The sequence below is a fragment of the Nipponia nippon genome, unplaced genomic scaffold (genome assembly GCF_047370975.1).
Source record: "Nipponia nippon isolate SJK-2023a ecotype South Korea unplaced genomic scaffold, ASM4737097v1 scaffold_6, whole genome shotgun sequence".
Lineage (NCBI taxonomy): Eukaryota > Metazoa > Chordata > Aves > Pelecaniformes > Threskiornithidae > Nipponia > Nipponia nippon.
In genome coordinates, this window is record NW_028262380.1 from 69,336,298 (window position 1) to 69,360,309 (window position 24,012).

The 24,012-nt window shown below is 37.3% G+C and overlaps 1 protein-coding gene across 5 annotated transcripts in view; it reads left to right on the forward strand.

The window, feature by feature from the left end:
* INPP4B (inositol polyphosphate-4-phosphatase type II B) overlaps nucleotides 1-24,012 on the forward strand; it is a 296,620-nt gene that overhangs the window by 170,077 nt on the left and 102,531 nt on the right. For 3 of the 5 annotated variants that reach the window (XM_009468757.2, XM_087736752.1, XM_087736749.1), the window contains exons 10-13: nucleotides 505-616; nucleotides 3,609-3,681; nucleotides 9,786-9,933; nucleotides 20,829-20,959. In XM_009468757.2, the coding sequence (XP_009467032.2) occupies nucleotides 505-616; nucleotides 3,609-3,681; nucleotides 9,786-9,933; nucleotides 20,829-20,959 (464 nt within the window). Of the gene's footprint in view, nucleotides 1-504; nucleotides 617-932; nucleotides 1,044-3,608; nucleotides 3,682-9,785; nucleotides 9,934-20,828; nucleotides 20,960-24,012 lie in introns of all 5 variants that reach the window. The other 2 variants (XM_087736750.1, XM_087736748.1) reach the window with 1 other exon arrangement.

A 24,012-nucleotide genomic window follows, 5' to 3' on the forward strand; every position in this document is an offset into this window, starting at 1 on the left:
GAATAATTACTCTGTGGAGGGACTACAAAAGGAAAAGTAATATTCAGAGTACTTTCATTATTTCAGTTTATCAGGAGGTTTGTTAGTATACTGAGTGTGTCCTTTCTTCGCAGATTATGTTAGGAAACAAAGCAGTGTACTGTGCAGTGAGACTGCAGGTCATACGTCAGGTCACTGGTGCAGTATGTTACAGCCCTTTCTCTGATGGTCCACAGACAGAATAATGTCTAGGATGAAAACTGGGCAACGTTCGTGGGTTCTTCCACCATTTATAGCACTTACCCATCCTCAGTTTCATGATGATAACTTTCATTGCTATAAAGAATTTGGAGAAAACACAATATGCATTATTGTTAACATTTGCTTTATGATTGTAAATAACGAGTTTAATACAGGTGACTGCGGCTGTACAGAATGGAGAGGGGACTAAATGTTTACTGACAATATTTTTACCGAAGGAATGAGATGCTGCAGGTGACGCAATGTTATGGGTTTTTCTTCCAGGACTTCTGATGGTGGAAAGACAGTTGGTACCATTGAAGTCAACCTTGTGAAGATGGGAGAGCTAGAGGATGGGGAAACAGGCCACATCACAACAGATGCCCAGGATCAAAAGGTAGAAACTCAGTTCATTGCACAAAGTTAATTAGAATGATCAGCTGTACCAATTGCCTAAATTACTGGTTCCAAATTGGGTTAAGGGCTTAATCAAAAATTTCTGCAATAAAGTACTATGTACACTTAATCTCCCTAAACTAAAAACAGTTTTTTATGAAAATGTACAGAGTAATACTCTATCCTCAGTTTCCTTGTCCCTCCCCTTCTTTAGGAAAAAAAGAGCTGATTTTTACCTCAATTGACGACATTTAATCACTCCTGATAAAACTGTCCATAGAGACGCCATAAATCTGACTTCTTTTTCCCTTGGACAGTTCCTCTGTTTTCTGCCCTTGAAGTCCTGTTCACGTGGATTTTTATGTGCAACCTGTGCTCACAATACTGAAAACCTGGAAAGAATGACAGACAGGCAAGCCAAAGAAGAGGTGAATCCCCTTGCAGAGGGGCAGGTTCAGCTGCATTTCATGGGAGCACACAGCGGTGGGGAAAATCAACGGGAGGGATGGTGCAGCAATGGTGCCTCAGAGTGCCAGCATAGGGCAGTTTTGACCAGAGGGTGTATGTAGCGATCCTGAATTGGGGTGCTCGTGGTGTGGGACAAGGGGGAGGACAGAAGGGCTCGGAAAGAGCAAAAATGCTCTTAAGTAGGCAGGTTGTTGCAGGCAAAAGCGGTGGAGACTGGAGCTGGAGATGATATGGGGAGAGTGGATTTGAGAGGAGTGGAGAACCAAAGGAGGGAGGGTGGAACAGATGGGCTGTCGATGATAAGAGGTGTGGGCTTGGGAGAGATTCAGAAATGACTGCTCAGAACGAGGAAATCAGGGTTTGAATGATTTGTGGTTAATAAAAAGGTCTCTTTAACTGGGTCCCTGATTAATGGTAACTGACATACCTGTACAGAGTTGCCACCTCCGAGTATCTCTGCCTTTGCAGCCCCCTTCTCACTGACAGATATTTTTGCAGTCCTGATACTGTGGTGTAGTGCTATACACTATGGTGTATTCTGCTCTTCACGGGGAAAAAAAAAAATAACATTAGATAATGCTACAGAGGACTGTTGTGGTTTAACCCCAGTGGGCAACTAAGCACCACACAGCTGCTTGCGCACCCTGCCTCCCTGGTGGGATGGGAGAGAGAATCGGGGAAAAAAAAGTAAAACCCGTGGACTGAGATAAAGACAGTTTAATAGGACAGCAGAGGAAGAGAAAATAATAGTAATAATGATGACAAAAGAATATACAAAACAAGCGATGCACAATACAATTGCTCACCACCCACCAACCGATGCCCAGCCCCTCCCTGAGCAGCGATTGCTGCCCCTGGCCAACTCCCCCAGTTTATGTACTGGGCATGACGCCATACGGGATGGCAGAGCCCTTTGGCCAGTCTGGGTCAGCTGTCCTGGCTGTGCCCCCTCCCAGCTTCTTGTGCACCGGGCAGAGCAGGGGAAGTTGAAAAGGCCTTGACCGGTGTAAGCACTGCTTAGCCACAACTAAACCATCAGTGTGTTATCAACATCATTCTCATCCTAAATCCAAAACACAGCACTGTACCAGCTATTAGGAAGAAAATTAACTCTATCCCAGCCAAAACCAGGACAGGAATGTAAAATTAAGGACTACATTTTTTTGTTTGGAAGTAACATATAAGAATGTATTTTTGGAGTAAAGGGCGTCGTTCTGAATATCTTTTCTGCTCAGCCAGAACAGTCTGCTTTTGGGCCAAACTCTGAGGACAGATTTTACACTTCTTTTTTCACCATTCTTCTCAAAGGTCCTCCACGCCCTTTTAAAACAATGGACCAGTGGGACCAGTTCCAAAGAAGCCAACAAACGCTGTGAAATTTTTCTGGTTTTGTACTATAAAACTTCCACAACATATACAACATGAACTATTTTTTCAGCCTTCTCTTTCGTTTTGCTTTTCTTCCATTTCAAAGTGTGGAATGAGACTTCTCAAAATTATTTGAGATGTAATTAATGAGCTGTGTCTAGCCTGGGGGAGCCAGAAGGCTTTAATAGTATCTTTATAGGGGGTTCTAATAGTTGTCAAGAAAGACCAACCTTGTAACAGCTGTATTTTCTGTGGTCTTTAAAGGAGTCCTTAGTTTTTATGGATTAGTTGCATGATGGAGTCTTAGTTTATATGTTCATAGTGAGGATGCGATTGTGAGAAGGTAGAGTTATTGAATTACTTCAAAGAAATAAGTTGTGAATTAGCTTTGTGAACTTGTTAGATAAACTATGTGCAGGGAATTCCTCATGGAAGAGTAAGGTGATAGTTAAATTCAATCTGAGATATCAACTGGTAGAGAGTACATCATGTCTTGATCTTTGCTTTGAGCTCTGCAACAGAACATCTAGAAACTGGGGAAGCCCCGGGAACAGAGCTCCCTATCACCTGTAGAGGCTATCTGTTTTTTTTTTTTTCTCACTTGGGGGAGGAGGAGCATTAAAAATATACATCTTAGTACATTTAACATAGGTTTACACCGGTTGGTTTTTCCATAAACTTTTTATACTTTTATACACTAATCTTATCAAAGAAATCTTCCAATTCACTTGTATAACAGATGACTTTAATCACAAACTGCAAGCACATTTTAAACACTTTTTGTGGTTCCTACTTTTCCCTTGTTTAAAAATTCATGGAGTGCTTTCTGACACTGTGCATGTGGAACCTGCCTTGTTAAAAGAAACCTCTCTGAAAGCACAGAACTTGTCAAAAATTATTTTAACCTCTGCCATTATGTTGGTAGGAAACATGTTTTATTTTGGAATAACTGATCATATTTTGCCATTTTCTCTGCGATAATTCTGATTGTGTTACAGTACGTTGGAACAGAAATATACAGATAAAAATGGAAATTATAATTAAGGGTTGAGAAGTTCTATTATCAGTGACGTTTTTCAGTCTGCCATTTATAAACTGCTATGACTTTCCTTGTAACACCTGAACGTGTTACATTTGTGGTTTCATTTCTTTTGTAGTGTGCATTGGTTCGTGAATGTACAGCCACTGAAGGCATAAGTGATAAAGACAACTTGCCTTCATTAAATGCAGGTAAGTATTCTAACATGCATAAAAGATGACTATTGCAACTCTGTATCAGATCCTGAAGATACTGCAGAGATTTGGGGCAGAGCTCTCAAAAATCTCTTCAAATGATGCACAAATCTTTAAGTTTAATATTTTAATGTTTTATACATATTTGACAGTATCATTTTACTGACAAATGTCAGAAAAATTTTAAGAAATGTCAATGATGCTTTCTGAAACACTGCTAAAATCTTCCACTCTTACATCTTTACTGGCAGTCTTGAAAATCATTGAACAGTGACTTCAGTGGGCATGGAATTAACCTCATTTGTCATGTCGTTGCATGACATTCTGTTAAAGTAATTATGCATTATTTGCAACTGAATACCCCAGAGAATTAATCTCTCTCATAGCTGATGAAGCGGACATTTTGGTTTGATCTGGAAGCTATATGTCCTAAAATGAAGTAAGCTGTTGGCAAGGCATTCTCAATTCTAGGTCAACTCTGGGCTTCAGTGTACAGTGTTGAATAGATCTATTTCTCTTTCATTATACTGAGAAATATTACACGCTGATATGCTGCACCATAAAAGTTTTATTAGCCCAAGTTTATGAATCTCCATTACTCTGCCGTAACAATGTCACAAGTAAGTTATATGGGTCATCTGAAACCACAGCGCTGTCAGGAATTCTGTATATTTGCTGCATACAGTTGGAGAGAAATGTTACTGAAGTTTTGAAACCTTTTAAAACCTTTGCTGAAACTTCTTCATATGACTTCACTGACAGGACGGGAGACTTACCAGACTACCTTTGCAGTCTGAAGGAAGCACTAGAAACCTTCAAAATATAGGTTTTTCGATGTATGTATGAATCCTGCAATTTTTTTTTCTGTGATTTGTTGAGACTAGGTCAGAAGCAGGGAAAAATTTTTTTCTTCAGAACTGCCATTTCTTTTCATTGGTTCAATGTGAGACTAGATGTGTTTATGGAAAAGATGTTCATTGAGAATTACTAAATGCACAGGAACTACATCTGGCTCCGGAAATTCCTGAACTGAAAATAGCTGGAGGCAGCAAGAGTATCTTGCATCTCTAGGTATCTATTTATGGCTGCTCTTGGAGACAAGATACAGAGCCAGTTGAACGATTTGGTCTAACTCAGCGCAGCCATTCTTTGATTCTGATTCTGTATGTCATCCAGATAAGTGGGTCTTAAAGAAATGACATGTCTGTTCAGAGAAAATGTTACTGATTTGCAGCTGATTTTTTGCAATTTGCTGCCTCCATTGGGTGAGTTTCATTGGGGTTTTTTGTTGGGTTTTTTTGGATGGAGAAATGCTGTAGTTTGGGGAATGTACTTCCTTGGAATTGTTGGAACTTCCGAGGCAGATGTCAATTTTATGAACAATGAAGTTTAGATCACTTTGTCCTGAAAATTTGCATGTGATTCTACAGTATATCTAGACAGCGCTTAACGTTTCTACATTTATTGCTCTCATATACAAACACACACCATAAAACCAAAACCCCTACCCTAGCCAACATCGCTAGGGTTACAAAGTCCAATGTACCATGGAGGTTTTTTTGTCATTTTTTGGTTTTGAAAAGAGTTGAGGGGAAAGAGCAGGACTGCAGATGCATTTACAAGAAATGACAGCAGGCAGGATATTGGAAAGAGTTTTCAGTCACAGGAAGTTTGTTCTAATAAATACTTATCCTTCAGTCTGTTTCCTGTACTTGTGACTTCCTCTTCTCACCCCCGCGTTGCCTCCACTTCCCTGCTGACACCCAGCACCAGTTCCAGGTTTTGTCAGTCCCGCTCCTTTTATTGAACTCCTGATTTCTTTTCTTAGAAAATTGTAGCTCTTGTTTTATACTCTCAGCCTCTTTGCCCAACCAGTCAGGCTTCTTCCCCAGCATGCCTCCATGACTGAGCTTCACGTGGATCAAAGTGCTCTGTGTTCCCTGGAGACTGGCTTTCTTTTATGGGTACTAGTGCTGCCCTTAAGCCTATGGTACCACACACTAGCTCCGCCCAAAAACGTTTTCATCCACTCTGTACGAATGATGTACACAGTTTTGTTGGTATTAGAAACTGGGAAGGGTGCCAGAATTTTCAATAAGGTCGACCCTCGGTGCACGTATGAGGTGTTAAGTTCAAGTTCTGAGTTTTTACATACTGAGATTTCTTTCCCAAGGCTTATGTCGTTGTCAGATCTGGGTGGATTGCCATGGATATGACAAATTTCAGTGTGGCAAAATTAGAGACAATCAAAAACAAGGGCTGAAGGGAAAGGAATAATATCAGTAATGTGGTGGAAGTATATGACAGGCAACCTGACAACATCAACATTGCCTGCACTACTTTCCCTGCTGTGTACATACAGAACTAGCTGCAGTACAGTATATATTCCATATACATATGTATTTACTACGTATATACTGTTGTAAAGGTTTCTGGTTCTTTTTGTCTCATGTTGTTTATCAGGCCTTCAAAACTATGAAACTGAAAAAATACCCCTATGTGAATCTTTGAGCCTGTAGGCATAGCTGCACATTGGCATTCTTCCGAAATTTAAATCTTAATATAAGGAACTCGCAGCCCTCAAGTGAGTTATGAGGCACTTATTGAGTGAGTGGGAATGAGTATCATATTTCACAGAGGCTTATCACAGTTCCATTTATACCCCAAGAGATTGAATTTATATGTCTCAAAATTCAGTTATATAGCTATAACACTGGAGAGTTTGCCAATTGTTTGCATGTAAACATATTGCGCTTTACAATAAAAAAGAGAATAAAAGTAATTGAAATTAAGCAAAAATTAAGAAAGTTGAAATTATTCTTCCTGAGATATTATGTGTAATACACCTGTGCTATAAACAAAGGTATAAATAGAAACGCTGTTAGTAAATTAGTATATGGCAGCGGTATGCTTTGATCTATGTTCGATAGGGAACAAAAATGAAAACGGAGTATTCAATCTTTTATTAATTTTTTATTTTACTTGCAGGGGAAGCAGTGTGAAGGATATTGCATGGAATAAAAAGCACAGAGGTCTTTAAATTTAAAAATGAGAATGTCCAAGAATATGGATGGTTAAATATATGGCATTGGCTTTTAGGCCTCATGATATAGAGAAAGGCTTTTAAAATAGTTTTTTCTCTTTTTAACCACTGCAGTTCATCTGGATTTTTATTTTTTTTTAGTGCCTTTCATGGTCACTGTCTAAATACAGGAAGGATTACCTTTATGAAACTTTCGATCATTTTAATAACTAGTTTCTATAAAAGCCAAATCTAGTCTTGCTATTCTTACTGTTTGGGTAGTTTTACATGCCTTCTGGATTTCTTATTTTAGACAACTTGTTGTAATTAGAAAGCAATTATTTTTGTAATGGGAAAGGAAAATAAATCTGAGATTTTTATTGAATCACATGACTTCAGTAGTTCAAGAAAAACATGAAATGTGCAACTCTTATTGACAATCTCAAGCTTCAGCAGTAATGCAAATGGGAATTATTTGGATTCCATGTGAAAATAAAATTCCCAGGCTTTTTTCTGAGTTTGTAAATGAAATTTTCTTCATAAACCCATGGAGAGATGTTTTTGCCATTTTTTAAAACGTGCAACACACTTGAGATTATCCCCATCTGAAAATTCAGACTCAGAGGTAGTACCTGAAAAGTAGTTTAATAATTCTAACAATGATAAAAGTCACAACTTTTAGATCCTCATTTTCAAAGTGATTCCTAGTTTCCCTTGCTATCATGCTGCAGTTGTATTGGATTTTTTGTTTGGTTTTGGTTTTTTTCCTGTGATGGTGGTGGTGATACTGGGGAGATGAGAGGAAGGAGACTGCGTAGCTACGTATGTGCATTAGGTTCTCACAGACAAACGTGAATTTTTGCACGTAATAGATTCTGAGTGCAAATTTAAGGGCTGTTCTTGGAAAAACATCCTTTGATAACTTCTTAGGAAGTAGATATAAAAAAAGTAAAATAGAGAAAAGAGCCTTTTGTGTCTGGGGCATCATCATTTGAAATGTCCTGGTAAAAAGTATCAACCTGCTTCCTAATGAACAGGTGGCACTACAAAAAAAAAAAAAAAAAAAAAAAAAAAACAAAACCACAAACAAAAAAACCCAAACAAACAACCAAACAAAAAAAACCCAACCCAAAATTATCACCTGTTTTGGCAGGTTTCTGTGTAAGGGCAGACCTGAATTAGCCCTTAGTTTCTTGAGCTCTCCCTGACATCTGAAGATTGTCATTCCCTGTCTTGTTAATGGAAGATGATCAGTGCTATGTATCTGCTTTGTGGATTGACAGAGGCTGTCAATATTACTGACAAAACTGATTGCGTTAATTAGAAGAATCTCAGCAAAAGAGGAGGAAAATAGGGAAAGCGTTACAGCATATTTTAATCAAGTAATGCAATAAAGCCCAGACACTGGGTGTAGGTTGATCATAGGCACAGGACTTGGAGATGCTTTTTTTATAGTGGACAATAGTTAAGTCTGTGTGGTAAGGATTCTCAAGCTGTAAAATGTGTGTAACATTGAGGTATTTTGAGTGTTAGTAGTAAACAAAAATTAGTTATTCATATGCCATAGCTATCAAGCATCTATTGGGATTATTTCATAACAGTAAGTCAAGAATTTCCTTTTTGTAAGTAAAGTCGCTAATAAATAAAGGCAAAATGACTCTAAAAAGGCTTCCAGTTTCTCATCAAAGACTAATGATTAAAGAGATCTCAGTAGAGTGATGGGAATAGAAAACAATACATCTGCAATGACTTAAACATGGTTATTTACAACATTTCTTTCTTTATGAGTTGTCAACAACTGTTTTTATTACAGATATCTTTGAATCAGTGGTCTTGTTTTAGGCCTTTCCTGAAGGACTTCTGTTAAAAAACAGTTTGATTAGATAGACAAGACAGTTTTTGTATCTTTGGTAACTTGGTCTGTGTTTTTCATTCTCTATAAATCAGCCTACATAGGCAATAATGGTGGCAGTGAGTTGTGAAGCTGAAATTTCTATCAGTAGATGTCATTTTGACAGCAACAGTTTCCTCGCAGCACACATGGGAAATGCATTCCTTTGAGTTATAGACCATTCAGTGGCAGATCAATGGGAGCCTGCTCTAAGGCAGCTTTTTCCAGAACGCTGATAGAAAGGTACTGCTGGAGGATTTGGATGGCTGTCCAAAGTCATCCTTAGTTAGGAAGCAGTGGATGTATGTGTTAAATGACAATCATTTGTCTCCCAGTAAATTTACCAGTGTAGTCAAAACTTTTCTTCCTCAGCTTTTCTCCCATTTGCTCTGCCTGGAAAACCAGTTGGGTGGGGGGGGGGGGGCGGGGAGGAAAGGAGGGAATAGAAATTTCCCACCTTTATTATAAAGCATCATTGTAAGATCTGAATGGAAATGTAGCCAACACGTGAGAGCTTTAAGATAAAAAACGTGGTGGGTTTTAAGCATAACCTTCCAAGACACTGCGTAATGGGATTTTCCTATGTCAAGTTACAGTAGTGATCAGAGAACAGTGTAACATATTTACTGGTTTGTGATATTTATTTCTATGTAGTGGCAGTCTCTTGACCATGTCAATGGTCAAGTTTCCTTTCATGTAGGTGCACACCATCTATTTGTGTTAATGACTTGTGTGTGTGCATATCATGGAGAAGATGCATCTGATATAGCTAAACTCTGAGGTATGCTTCACTTGTCCCATGCGAGTTATTAGCAATGTGAGTGATTCTAGCAGATGGTAAGCGATGGCCTTGACTGTATGCAAGTTCATTGTTTATTTGTGCATTCCATTTTTCCTAACTGTATCTCAAGTGTAAGAATAGAGAGCATAATTTACATTCTCACTACAGTGAAATCCTAAATTCACAGGATACCTACTGTGCAGGTAAAATGTGATTTATCTACTGCACTAGTAATATTTTGTCCTCTACATGCTGCTATAATAAATTAAATAAAAATTTAATGTCTAAAATTAATTCTTGAAGCAAGGGGGGGAAATAATGTATTATTTTTGGATGAAATTGTTGTCATAAATTTTCAGAGTCATATAACCACAGTAAAGCAATGATATAATTTTTCCTTTCTGCAGTGTTAAAAAACCCGATCTGTAAGTTATATAGATTCCCTACTTCTGACAACAAGTGGATGCGAATCCGGGAACAGATGGCTGAGACCACCCTCTCTTTCCATATTCCTAAAGAACTGATCAATCTGCACATAAAGGAGGATATGAGAAGGTAAGGAAGAAGAAGTGGCAATAGTACATAGTAAATTTTATTTTTCTGAGTTGGAATAATGTAAGTGATGAGCTAAAAATATTAATTTGTAGTACAATATAGGCAAAATATAGTGATCTTTTTGGCTGCTAAGAATTTACAGCTGTAACTGAACAATAGAATTGATTGCTCAGAATTTTTGAGACTCCAGTGGCTTCATAATTTCTGAGCAATGAACTGTGCTAGAGTGCAGTCATGACTTTAAATGTGTAAGCATCAAGATTTGGTTAACAATATAAATATTCTGAAAAGTTAACATTTTATAAAGAAACACCACATGACAAGGGTGTGAACTACATTGTAGTGTGTTTGGCTTTGTGTCTGGGCAGTGCTAATGTCACAGACAAACATGCAAGCAGTGGAAAATGACGTGTTTGTAGTTAACTAAGGAGCAATGAGAATATAAATCACATTCCTCTAAGTAATGTAAATTAGTTGGCATAAGAAAAGGATACCAAAGGAATGTAATTTTGAAACCTTTGTTCATGTTTGGCCTTGTAACCAGGAGGGACACCTGAGGATCATTATGGTATGTATAAGCTGGGGAAAAAAAGAGGATAGGAAGCACAAGTGTCCTAAAATCCTTTGTATGTTCAAATTCCCACTGCAGGGGCTTAAATGGCAGCCTGTCCTTGAATACTTGTAAGTTCTGCTGATACAATTGTGGAAAAAAAAAAAAAAAAATCAATATTTCAAGCAGTCCAGGGCTTCCCTGAAAGCATACCTTCTTTTCCCAATGATAATGGATAGTGTAGAAGAAGATATTGCCTCTTTCCCCATGAAAGTTCTCTCATACATAGGTGGACATCTGGTCTTATGAGAAAGAGTAACACTGTGGGCTCGTGCTACATCCCAAAGCCATCCTGTGCACTTTCAGGCAACTCCTTCCATCACCGGGGGTTGCCTGTGGCTGTTTACAGTGGTTGGTTGTCCTGCAATAGGAGCTTCCTTTCTTTCAGTAGCAGCCCCATCTGCTGCTTCTGTGTATGATCTTTTTATGCCAGTAGAACAGCATGTGGGAGACCAGAATCTTGCTTTTAACAAAGTCAGTGGACTGATACATACTTATGCATGGTGATGATGAGTTATAAAAATCATATGAATTGTTATAATACTTTATTTTATTCATTTAATACAGTGTTTAGGCATTTATGGCCTGATCTGGTTTGAGAATACTATTGTGTAAGGTTTTTTTAGTAAGCAATAAAAATAGATTATGCTGACTTGCACAGTTCATCCACTTCCCAGATTTTCATTTGCCCCATGGGTAAATGCCTTTTAAATGTTAGGGGATTACTTTAACCACTTTTACTACTACTGCGTTATTCTCTCCAAAGGCGTAATGCAAGTAATAGCGCTTGCTGTTATTTCGTATTATAGCATTCACCTCCTTGGATAAAGTCATAGTAAAGAATCACCATGATTTGGGGTTTTTTTAATGATTATTCAATACTCACCAAAATAAAGAAAAGCTTTGAGGAAGAAACAGAAGTAAAAGTTGCTCAAAGATTGAGGCAAGTGATTCTGATTTTCCTGACTGCCAATGTGGTTAGCTGTTCAAGTGTAGTAGAAAGCGTGTGTGAGAGAGAAAGAGAGACAAAGTGATTGTGTCAATCTAAGGGAGGAGGTAAGACCAACCAAGAGGAGCAAGAACTTGTGGTAGAATACTAGCAGATGGTGGGAATAGGGCTGTGTGTGTCACCTATCATCATACAAGCTTGTAGGTTGGACCCTTCAGCTTTCTATGCGCTTTGCTTTTTGAAATAGTTGCAAAGATCAGTGGACACCTTGCACTTGTAAAGTAGTAAAACAATGTTAGGAGGATATTGTTATGTTAGTTCTTGAACTCGTACAAAACTTACACTGTACCATCTTGAGGCTGTTCTCTTCTGAAGTGTTCTTCTCTGCATCTTTTTTCCCCAGTTATTATAAAAGAATAAATGTTGTCTCAGAGGCCACTTCTTATCATCCTCAGCCTGTTTAATTTTATTCCTATTGTGGCTTCAATATAGTCAGGTCTGAAGCAATTACCTATGAAAAATATCCAAGTGAAGTGTTAATCCCATTCAGTATTGTATTTTAAATTGTAATTTAAATTCCCTTTTCTCATAGCTCTTAAGATTGTTGATCTCTTGATAAAACTACAGTGTTCATTGTTAACCAAACTTTTTCATTTACTGACATGATACTCTGAAATATGCAGCCTCTAAGGATGTTAAACTTTGTTTTTCAGCATGAAATAATGTTTTGAAAGATATGCATGCATTAAAGATTTTATCCTTCAAACCTCCTTGGGAGAAGCTTTAATAGGAGCTATACGGTCATTTTTATTGTTCTAATAAGGGTCATACAGTCTGCTTTGCTGGTTTTCATTAAGAAATTATTTCTTTTTCCTCCTCAAGGTTTTTCAGTGAGTCCTTTCCCCTGTTTTTAATATTTCTGTACACAAATCTTGTCCAGATATTTTGCATCTATTGTGCAAGATTAGCCAAATAGTTCTTTAAACCTACTGATTATAAAAAAGACTTAGTAGTTGACAATAATTGTTCAGGAAGTTGGTTGACCCATGTAATCTAAGCTTGTGGTTGTAGATGTAACTTGTGTTGCACTAGATCAGCGCAGCAAGAGAATTAGGAGACTGTAGTAGAAGTTGCAGTACACGTGTCTTTCAGATTTGCCACTAAAGCTCTTTTGAGTCCCTTGGAACGAAACTCGGCTTCGGCTGAAAGGGAATTCCACCTACTTATGGCTGATTTTGGCCCATGGCGTTTGTGGTCACAATCCATAAACGAATTTCAAGGATAAATTGCTGAACTTTCCTTGAACCCTCTCTCCAGAGTACGAAGCACGCTCAAGCTTTCCTCCTGCATCAGGAAGGGCTGTCCTGTCCCACCTCCAGTAGCCTTTTCTTGTGCAAATCTATGCTGTTTGTCTGTTGTCTCATTTCTTTCTTGTAACATAACAGAATGAGGACAAAGTTCAGACTTTCTGAAAGATGTATGTTTTTCTACTACCTTTTAATACACAACTTCAGTAGACAAATGGAGACCCAGGCAGAAATGCCATGTTTTGGGAGTAGGCTTTGATTTTTCTGGACCTCTGCATGTTGTTTTTCACATGACTTATTTTTGAGCAGTTGCACTGCAAGAACATTATATTGATAGAGGTAACAGCATAAAAAAAGTTATTCCGAGTAAACTTACCGTGACACTTGAAGCTGTTTGAACCAACCGCATTTAGATGGCCACTGTTAACATGCTATCCACTTAAGGACTTTTAGAACCTTACTTCAAGTAACTACCTAGCACAAATGTTCACAGAAGTAATTTTTTCAACACTTAAAACATCTCCAAACGTGTCAGTAGAACGTAGCTCCAATACATGCATATGCATTATTTACCCCACTGTGGATCAAAAAGGGTACCAAACCTTTCTCCTCTTATTCTCCATCAGTTACTGCATAGAGGAATACAAGTATGTAAATGTAAAGGTAACTTGAATTTTTGTGAGTAGTGTTTAGACAATTGCCCCCCTCAAACATGATCAGTTTAAAAACCATTAATTTATAAACTAAAGGATAAAGTATATTGTAATGTCTGAACACTACATAATTCTCTGTACTTTTGATTCTGCTGTTCATAACTAATTTTGGAAAAGGTGGCGTCTGTGAAAGTCTAAGGAGTTTTCATGTCAGCCTAGTGAAGTGAAATTTGCTGGGCTTCACTTTGTTATTGGGTGTTTACAGTTGTAGTGCACTGGAACGGAGTAACATTACCTGATTTGTTTTGTGATAGTTACCTCTACATAACATTACCTATTATTCAGCAGTGCTGAAAGCTATAAAATGTTAACTTACATACTGACTGTCCTGTCAGAGAGGGATTTTTGTTCTTGTCTTCTGCAAAATCCACCCAGACATTAACACTCCAGAAAGTCATTCTGTACCAGTCAGCAATGCCTCTCAGAGACTGGCTGCTAAAATTTCCAGATGTTATATTTGTGCACAGCATGCCCAGTCTCAAAGAAGTCCATATTGGGCTAATGATATAACCCCTAGGTTGTCTTAGAGCCTCCCACATTATAGTGAAGGACGATACAAAACTAAAGCAAAAAAAATCATCTTCTCAAGATTACAATTATTTTAACACACTAAATTCTGTCACCACAAAAAGCATTTGAATTTTTATGTTGTTAACTAGAGATTTTGCACTTACCAGTATTACCTGTGGTTGTAATAGCACTAAGTTGAGTGTAATTTTGTCACTTCATGTCAATGGGGGTGCAGAGAATATAAATTAGAGGTGTTAAGGCATTAAGGTGATTAAAAAAGCTTTGTACAATTTTTTTATGTTGCTCGTGTCATAAAGATCCTCACTGTTTCTTTTGAATGAGGCACTCTGACTCATAAATTGGGGAAACAAGGAAACAGAAACCCACAAAACTGTTCAAATGCTTGAGTAATCATGCAATTAACAATGTGATTAATCTTGCGACATACATGATTTCAACCTGAAAGAAAAAAAAAATGAAGTTATAAATAAAAACTATGAGAGTAAAGTGGTTTTGCTTATCTCATAGAGCTGAAGCAACATTGTCTTAAGCTGATTCCATTGTTTTCTGATGAAACAGTAAAATTTAAAAAACAACCAAACAAAAAAACAATTCTAAAACAATTCTGTACACCATTTCTAGTTACTAAAATACAATTTAGGATTAAAGTGTAAATGCCACAGATGCCATTCTGAGTATTACTGGATTTGAGACTCTTTGCAATCGTGTGATGCAGGAGAAATTATCCTCTGCTATGAAATGTGAATCATAGAATTAACCTCAAGTGATCACGCTGTTTGAAGATCTTGAGTCTTTCAGAGATAAACCCAGGTAATAAAATATCAAAGGAAGGAAAAGAGTTTTAAGGCAGGAATGAAGAAATGGGTTTAATTTAGGTTATATATTGTCTACACTTTTGGGTAATAAAAAGGGGATGGTGGTGAATAGAAGTGCAAAATGAACTTAGAAACTCCAGCTCTCAGGAACAGTATAAAATATTCTCAAACCTTTGCAAATCCCAGTTTCTTTTCCACATATGCACAGAAGAAACAGGTTTTAAAATATTTTTGATGTGCTTGGTGGTTTGGGTTTTTTGGGTGGTTTGTTTGTTTTTTGGTTTTTTTGGTTGTTCGGTTGGTTTTTTTAAACAAATCTTTAAGGAATGCAGAAGGTAGGCACAACCTACATTTTAGTTCTTAGCTACTTGTCAGGTCAGGCTTACCAGAACCTGAAATAGTTTTGGGAAATTCTGTAAGAATAGAAAAACAGCAACTGTTTTCAAGAGGTTCTAAATGAAAACTATTAGGAAAGAAAGAAAAACATCCTTTTATTCATTTTTGTGGTAACTTCCCCAGAAGGGATTAAATCCTCCTTAGTAATTATTTGTCTGTTCTAGAAACAATATGGCAAAAAGGCCACGATTCTTTTATTTCTAGAGAGAATGTTGTATTGTTTCGGTGTGTTACTGCCTGTATATGACAGGACCATAAGTTGTGGTAAAGAAAAATGAGAGTAATTTTATCTGCTTCTGTTCTACAAAAAAAAAAGATGAAATGGTTATCCATAAACATGTACGCTTTAAAGTAAATTTGTTAGGAAAAATAATTCCTGTGCTCCTTTCCTTAGAAGGAAGCTTAGAAGCTTCCTTTACTTATGGATGGTTGAGTCATGCCCCAAAGCTTATGGTTTATATTTACTTCAGAGCTCCTGTTTGATGAATATGCAGAGCTCTGTCGCCTTTATAATATTATAAAACTTTTGCAAATATAATCTGCAGAAATGTCTCATCTTGTTTTGAATCCTGCTAAGCAGTTTGCTTCTGATGTTTTGTGAAAGTGGATTTCGGAAGCTAATTTTGCTTGGTGGAGGCAAAAAGCACTTCTTTTTTTCGATTTTGAATTGGTTGTGTTTGCTTCACTGGGAATCGCATCACTGGATTTTTGAAGCTGAATGAATCAAGAGTTACTACTTTTGTCTTCATACAGCATTTGTGGTTTATGTGCTTTTATCACATATCCTCTTAATTATCTCTTCTTTATAGAAATAGACTGATCTTTTCAACCTCATCTTTCAATTTGTGAAGATTTCTGCTGTGTCCTTAATGATGCAAATGGCTATTCCTGTTGTTCCCTTTTCTGAGACAGAATAATCAGATCCAAAAGAGTTCTTTGAGGGAATGCCCGCTTCTGACTCATCTTGCTCAACTTACTATCTTGCTGCTGGTTTTTGCTTTATTTTCCTTTTATTGTCACTGACCACAGGTTTTCACTGTGCTTTCCACCATGGTGTCTGGACTGTTGAATCTAGTGATAGTTTTGGAAAAACACGTTCATTGGGAACATGATTTCAGCATTAGGACTTTCTTCAAGTAATTTTTGAACATGATGCATACCACTCGTTCAATACTCCTTACAGAATTCAGTATTTTCCATTTTCAGCATTGAATATGTTTCCTTTAGACTTCTAAGCTGTTCCTATATCCTTATATCCAAAGTGATGAGAAAGAGACTTTTTCTGTTACTATGGTCATTAGAGTGCATGGCGCAAAGCAGATTGTTTAAGTAGAAATTATCAGTATGAATAATACAGTAAATTCTTGGTGCCTCTTCCAGGTACTTTTAGTAGTTTACTATAATAATGCACCTAAGGTGTTCTTAAAAATAAAAAATAAAAGAAAAGCATGAGTTGATAAATCAAAAGGCAGAATATTAATCTGAGCCTTGGGTGCTCAGCCGTCATTTGATAATGGGCTTCATTGAACATTTTCTTGGAAAAAAAAAATTGCGTGTAATTTTACTTCGAGTCTGGCAACAGTATTTAATTGCTAGTCATCTCAGAAATCTTTCCAGTCATGTAGTGTTAACACATCTCTGGTTGCCCTGATGTAGTTGTTCATAAAACACAGGTATTTCAGTCCAGGCACAGATCCTCCCAAACCATCCTGCCATACCAGTGTAACAGCTTGCGCGGTGACTGTACTTTCTGTCAGCAGGGGAAGGCTGGGTAAAGCTCAAGTTCCCTAAAGGGCAAAGTGCCCACAAATTGTAGCTATGTATATCAGTAAGTCATTCCGAGTTAAAAAGTTTTTGGTTTTTAAGTAGGAGCCTGAAATGAAGGTTCATGACATTTCTAATAGTGCTGTGGGATCCTGAGGAGTCTCATAACTTACTCTTAGAATTTTTCATCTCTTTAAAATTGTGTTGTGTTAGCATCAATGATCATTAATCTTTATACTAATGATCGGCGTGGTATATAGTGCTTTTAGCAGATCAGGATCCAATATTGAATTTTTGTGCCATAATGGCAGAAAAGGGTTTTGAAGAAAGGGTAACAGGTAGATTTTATTTTTTTTTTAATGAGGAACTGCTTCCAGCCATAATGCGAAGTGCTCAGTGAAAGCCGGCATAATTAGCCTACTAAAGGAAAGAATGGATGTGCAAAACAAAGTACCTGAGAAAGGCTTAAAAATAAGCTATTTAGCCCATGTTTGAAGTGGAGCAGGAGGAATGGGACAGACTGTTTACATCCACATCCTGGATAGATACAAATGGGGCAAGATTATGTCAAGGCCACCAAGGAAGACATTGAAGTAATCAAGGCAGGAGACAATGAAAGTTGAGACGCGCTCCTGGGTGGGAGTTTCCGTTGTGCACTGACAGAAAAGACTATCCAGGAGACAGTTTGAGGGGCTGAACAGCAAGATGCAGACAAAGCTTGGATTTGATTCTGTAAGAAGGGTTGAAGTTGATGCTGAGCACAGGATCTGTCATGGTGATGAGTGCAATTACCTGGAAAAGACTTTGAGAGGGGATTTGGAGATGATAAATAGCTCTATTCTAACAATATTGAGTTTGCTCTAAGCTTACTGCTCTGTTGACAAGCTACTCAAAATTCCATGGCTGCACGGAAAAGGTGAATCAGTAACCAATTTGTGCTCTGTAGAACCAATGTATATAATAAATATTGCTTTTTGTTTATAGCACAATTGTTGTTTGACATGATTACTGGTTGAAGTGTGTTTTTAAAGTTATTCAATGAAATAAGTTCTGGTATAAGTATTATAGTATTATTAAAACAACAATGATTTTTTTTAAGATTGTTGGTGTGGGTATTGGTATGAACTAGAAACTTCCAAATTTGAAAAATATTATGTTTCTTCAATCTGTTTGTTTACTTTTGGGAGGGGCCCTTCATGATAATGATAATAAAGCTTGGTACTATGGAATATTGTTGATGGAGCTTAGATATAGGAAAGATAATTCTTTTTTCAGCCATAACGCAGTGTTGCACTGAGTCAACAGCAGCAGTGACAAAGAGTAAGAAATAACAAGACACAAATAGTATCTAAATCCTGTGTGTGATATATTTGCATTTGAAAAAAAGATATAAAATGTGCAAGAAGGCTGGTTTTGGAGGAATAAGGTCTATGCCATAGAATCCTGTTATCTTATGGTTTTGATTTTACTGTATTTTTAAATGAAAATAAATTTAGAAAAGGTAATATTTGAAGTTTCCATGCTATATGTGCTCTAGGTTACTAGAAAACTGCACGTTTACTTTATTAAAACCTTGCAGATAAGATGTGTCTTTTTGTGACATACTGGTGGCTGTATTTTGACTGCAGTGATGTGTATGTGTTTCTGAGATGAAACAAATACAAGCCTTGTCGACAACGATAAGAGCAGGATTTGACACTCCTTGAAAACATGTTAAAGTTAGTATGGTGGGATTTGAGCTTTCCCTTCCCGTTGCTGGTGGTGTCAATGGAGTTAACTCATAGTCAGCCAGTTAAACCACTTTTGGGTTTTGGTTGGATATTTAGTCTGAGATTAGGGGTTTCTACTCCTGCTATTGCTTGGCTTGAGCATGGGACCAACAGCTCCAGGAGTGGGCTTAGATAGAGGCAGGGGAGCAGAGCCCCAACAGTGGGTTTTCCATGGGATAGAGGGCTCTGGATGTGGCGTATTGATGTGCCCACTTCTCCCTGTGCAGTATTTCTCCAGTCTCTGCAGAATACTGTATTCCTGTACAGGAGGAGCAGTAAAGTTTTGGAGCTCAGCCAGGTCCAAACATTGTTCCTAAAACTATTAAACAAGACAACAAATATTAAAGGCCAAAATACCTTCACCACAAATAATAAAATTGTATACCCTGCCAAATTTTACGAGCTTTTCTTAGGAGGAAGCCCTGAGATTTTCCTTTAATGGGATGTCTCATTTTAAGCTGCTAAAATCTTGCCAGAAAAATGGTGGTTGAAAATGGTGGTTTTGTCCTCTGACTGCTGATTATTCTTATGCTACAGCATTGCCAGTTGGCCAGATGGAGGAAAGTTGAACTGTTTCATCTATTTCTGTTCTCTTCAGGTTGAACAAAATGGAAAAAAAGTAATCATACATCCTTAGTAAGCTCCCTACGAGTTCATGTATTGTAATCTTTGTTTCCATTTGATTCCTTTCAAGGACGTGTATAAACAAAATGCCTTAATTCTACTTCCAGTGCAATCTGTTTGATTTTGGTTGTCGTATTAACCAGGAGCAGAATTATGCTTTTATAGCTTATTCTAATACTGTTCACTCTAATGCAAAACTAATAATGATGGGGAAAACATCAGTGTATCAGTGTGGGGCTTTTCTGTTTGAGAAATAATTTTAAAACTTTTTGGCTGGTGGTCAGAACTGTTGCGGCAAGTGTAGCTCTATGTTCCTGTGCTGCGGTCTCATTGGTCTTTTTCTCCCCCTTTCTACCCCCTCTCCCCCGTTTTCCCTTTTTCTTCAGTAATTTTCCTATATGCGAGGGCTGTCCTCTAGAAGTCTTTTTTGAGACTTCCAAGAATTGCAGTGAAACAGTCTGCTTGATACTTTGAGGAAAATGAGGAAAACTAGTTGGTTGTGTTGCGCAAGTTTTCTCCTGAACAATTCTAAGTGAAGACTCAAGATATTGCATTTTCAGTTTCGTTAAAAGCAGGTCCCCCAGAGTGCCTCTGGGATAGATATAGGATGAACTTACTTTGCAAGTGGGGAAAACAAATGGAAAGCCAGTGTACTGTAACTATGCTTGTTTGTGTAGGAAATTAAAGTGATCTCTATTTCACGCAGGTCAGCTCTCAAGAGTGTACAGGAAAACTGATAATTTGCTAAAGGATTTCCTTTTGGATTTTCAATGACATGTTTGGTTACCATAACACTGCTGTTTTGACCTGATGAGCACAGCTGTGAGGCTGAAGATTAAGTTTTAGGGGACTGGTGGGTTTTTTTTGGTTTGTGTGTTTTGTTTTGCTTTTAAAGCTAAAGAAATGTGGTGATGGCTGGTGTGTTGGTTAAACTGACATTTGTAGAAACACTGCTAGTACTCCCTTTCTGATGTGTATGAAAGTATCCAAAGAGTAGTGTGTATCAAAACAGCTACGCTGCAAGCGTTGGAACAAACTTTGTATTCTTTACAAGAGTGTTTAATATTTCTTCAGAAAAAGTTACTAGCTGTGAATGCAGCTCTCTGGAGCCTGGAAGACTTCCTACCTCCAGGGAAGAAATAATATTTCAGTTTGCAGGCCGTTATATTTGTACCACATGAGTTTTGAACACAAATTACTGTATTATTCACTGATTTGACATTCTTTATTGTGTGGCTGAATAACAGAGCTGAAATCAGCAGATTTTACAAGCATCATGAAAACAGATTTTATTTCAATTAGACAGTGCTTTTGACGTTTTCTAACAAACTATGTTTTGATTAATTGGATTAATTTGGATGAGTGTTAATGGATTAATGAGTTAATTAGTGCCTTCTCTTTCTGCCTTTTGATCCAGGAATCAGGAACTTAAAGACTTGGGAGAACTTGCTCCTCACTGGGACAATATGCGCAGAAGTGTTATTGCTCACTGTGATCAGATGTTGAGCATGTACCAGGATACTCTTGCAGAGCTTGGGAAGCATACAGGTATGAAAGTAGCCTCTCCTCTTCTGGAGCAGTTAAAAATTAACTAGACTGGTTGTTATTAAATAGTGGCGTATTCAGCAGAATTAAACACATAAAAATGAAATATTTGTAATCGTTGTATTTCTGAAATACTCACAGGTGCCCTATTTCCTCTTCTAATTTTTTTTCATGCATTCCATCAGTTCTTCACACTTAACGTGGCACATGGTTACACAGCAGCCAAAAAAAATTGGAAAAGTCTGGGGGGGTGTTTTAATTGCAAGTTCCCTTGAATTCACTGCTCTGTTAGCATTGAATACCATCTGCCAATTGAAACCAGCCTTAGAGGTAGTTTTCTTGAAACTTAAGTTACATTTAACAGCCTACGGGATCTAGTTATGCTTTGCATATCTTAGTGTAGTAGTTGTCATTGCCCACGTTGTGCCAGAAAATCACAGAATTAATATGGGATGGGCAGTCTGTCCTCAGTCCAGAAGTAGCAGTATGTACCGCCTTGCTTTTCTGCATGTGGTGACGGTGGTCTTCTATTCTGATGTGCGCTGGGTGCTTGTTTAGTTAATATCTGCCAGAGTCCTGTGGTCAGGGACTGTAATGTATCGTAGTGTTTGCATGCCAGTGGAATAAGACAGCATCAGTGACAAATGTGCAGAAAAGGCAGCTGGTCTTTTCCTCCTGTAGTAATTCTTGCTCATCAAAAGAACAAGAAAAAACTGCAGAACAAATTATTTCTTCTTTGGAATTTCTTTTCTTTTGATTGTTCACAAATCATTCAAGGAACTTATGATAATTCTTTTCTATTTCGTGAGACTATTGGAATTATTTCTTGAACAACACTGCATTTTGAGCAAACAAAAATTTCTGTCTGTTCATAGCATGCCTTTCTGCCTCTTCCTGCTGGTGCACCCCACCAGTTTTTGAGATGTTCTGGAAGGAAATGGGCACATTTGTTCTGAATTACTACAAAAGCCTTCTTGTTGTTGCTGTTTTCTTACTGGTGTCAGATTTCTAACCCCAGTCCTCACAGTCCCCATCTCAAATATGTGTTTTCGATGACCATGCTGCCATTATTGCTTGCATATGCTGTTTTGCTCTGTATTCTCACCATTAGATGTTCCCACTGTGGCCTTACTCCCACAATTGTGTGTGTGTAGGCCTTGCAGTGCATGTCAGAAGTAAACACTGTGCATTGTGTTACATATACATAAGTTTGCAACCTAGAATATTTCTGGAAAAGGTATACATTATGGTTATGAATATTTGTAAAAAATAGAAGTATAAATGATGATAACATCTTTTGAAATATCTGATATATATTTAGGGAGAATTTGCAGTATTTTCTTAGTTATTTCTAGCTTTCTCCATAGACCAAAAAAAACTTTGTGTGTGTGTGTGTATACTGAGTAATGGAGCAATCAGGTTTTAGTTCAATATACAACTAAAATGCATAGCAAAATAATTTCTTATAGAGAATTGGGCGCGTTTACTTTTATTATAATGAATCTGCTGCATTTAGTAGGTGAGACAAGTCTTTCCCTCCAAAATAGGCATTAAAACTATACTTCTCTCATTTATCCATCATCATCTAATACAGGACTGAGCATGGTATTTCTCATTCCAAATTGCTCTGGGATAGCTTGCTTCATCACAGAAAAAGAGAAATCCTGTTCTAGTGTATGAACAAAATCCCGTCTCTAACTGAAACTAAGCATTTTGGGAGCAGTTGATCACCTGCTTATATGTGTGTGGGAAAAAAAGCTCATCTGTTACACTAAATGTTGTATAAAAATTTGCATTTTGGTTGCAAAAGTGGAATTTCTTGTATTTATGATTATTTACCATCATCAGATTATTCCAGTTCTGATTTTGGCAGACTACCTGCTGATCCAATATGACACTTCCTATGTTTCTGTGGTTTAGCTAATATATATATATATAGTTTTAATGCTTTGCTAATTATATTTTGAAAGCACTCCGTAAAGTATCGTATGCAAGGTAACAAATGCAGATCATGAAGGAATCAACGCAATAATTATCACTCGCAGAAAAATATTGAAATGAACTTTTGAGATTTAAAAAAAAAAAAAGACAATGTAATCTATTAAGCATAAATCCTGCAAAGCCTGTATTATGCCAGGTGAATTTGAAAAGGGTTGGTGATGTTAAATGACCTGTCTTAACGGTGGTTTGAGAGAACTACAGTGGACCAGTAAACCTGAGATTATTGAGGAGGACAGAACCAGCACATATAAAAAAGAGTAGGAACATTCTTCCAAAAACAAAACAAAGCAGAAAACCAAAGCAACCTATTAATTGTAGTGAAGATGAGAAATAACGTGGAGGTGTTAATTTGGAGGTCAATACTCAGGTACATAGGTAAATCTCATTTCTTCGACAACCCTTTTTTTCCCCCGTTGCTAATATGGTGCTGGTAAGATACTTGTTTATACTTGGAAAACCCCTGATTTTACATCTTGTGTGAAAAGTTACTCTAACATTCAAAAACTTATTTTATCATGATCAGTGGGATACATGCACATTCTAAAGCCAAATAATAGCACAGTCCTTCTAATGAAGACAATATTTGCTTTTAACCCTGCACTATAGCAGGGTTATTATTATTATTAAATCACAAATTAAATTAGATGATAAATCCTCTGAGTACTGAGTGTCCCTGTAAAGTTGTTCCATAGAGGTCTAACATTTTTAAGTTATAAATATAAAGGTGGGGGGGGGATTTATCGTGTATACATATGTAGAGCTAGGCTAAAACCTCAAATCTGTGTTTTGATCCTGTAGGCAATCTAGGATTTGACTGCCCAAAGTAAAACAAACTCTAGAACAAATTCTTATATTCTTCTGCTGTCCATTACTTGACTTTAACCAGATTTTTCTCTTCCTAGATCATTTGCAAAAAGTAATTACAATTCTCTGTGAAGCAAAGATTAATCTCCCTGCATACAATTTTCAGAAGTTTGTGCCTACTGTGGTTTTTTTTGTTGTTTGTTTGTTTTTTCCCCCAAAGGAATAGGATGGATGTGGATAAAATCCATTGC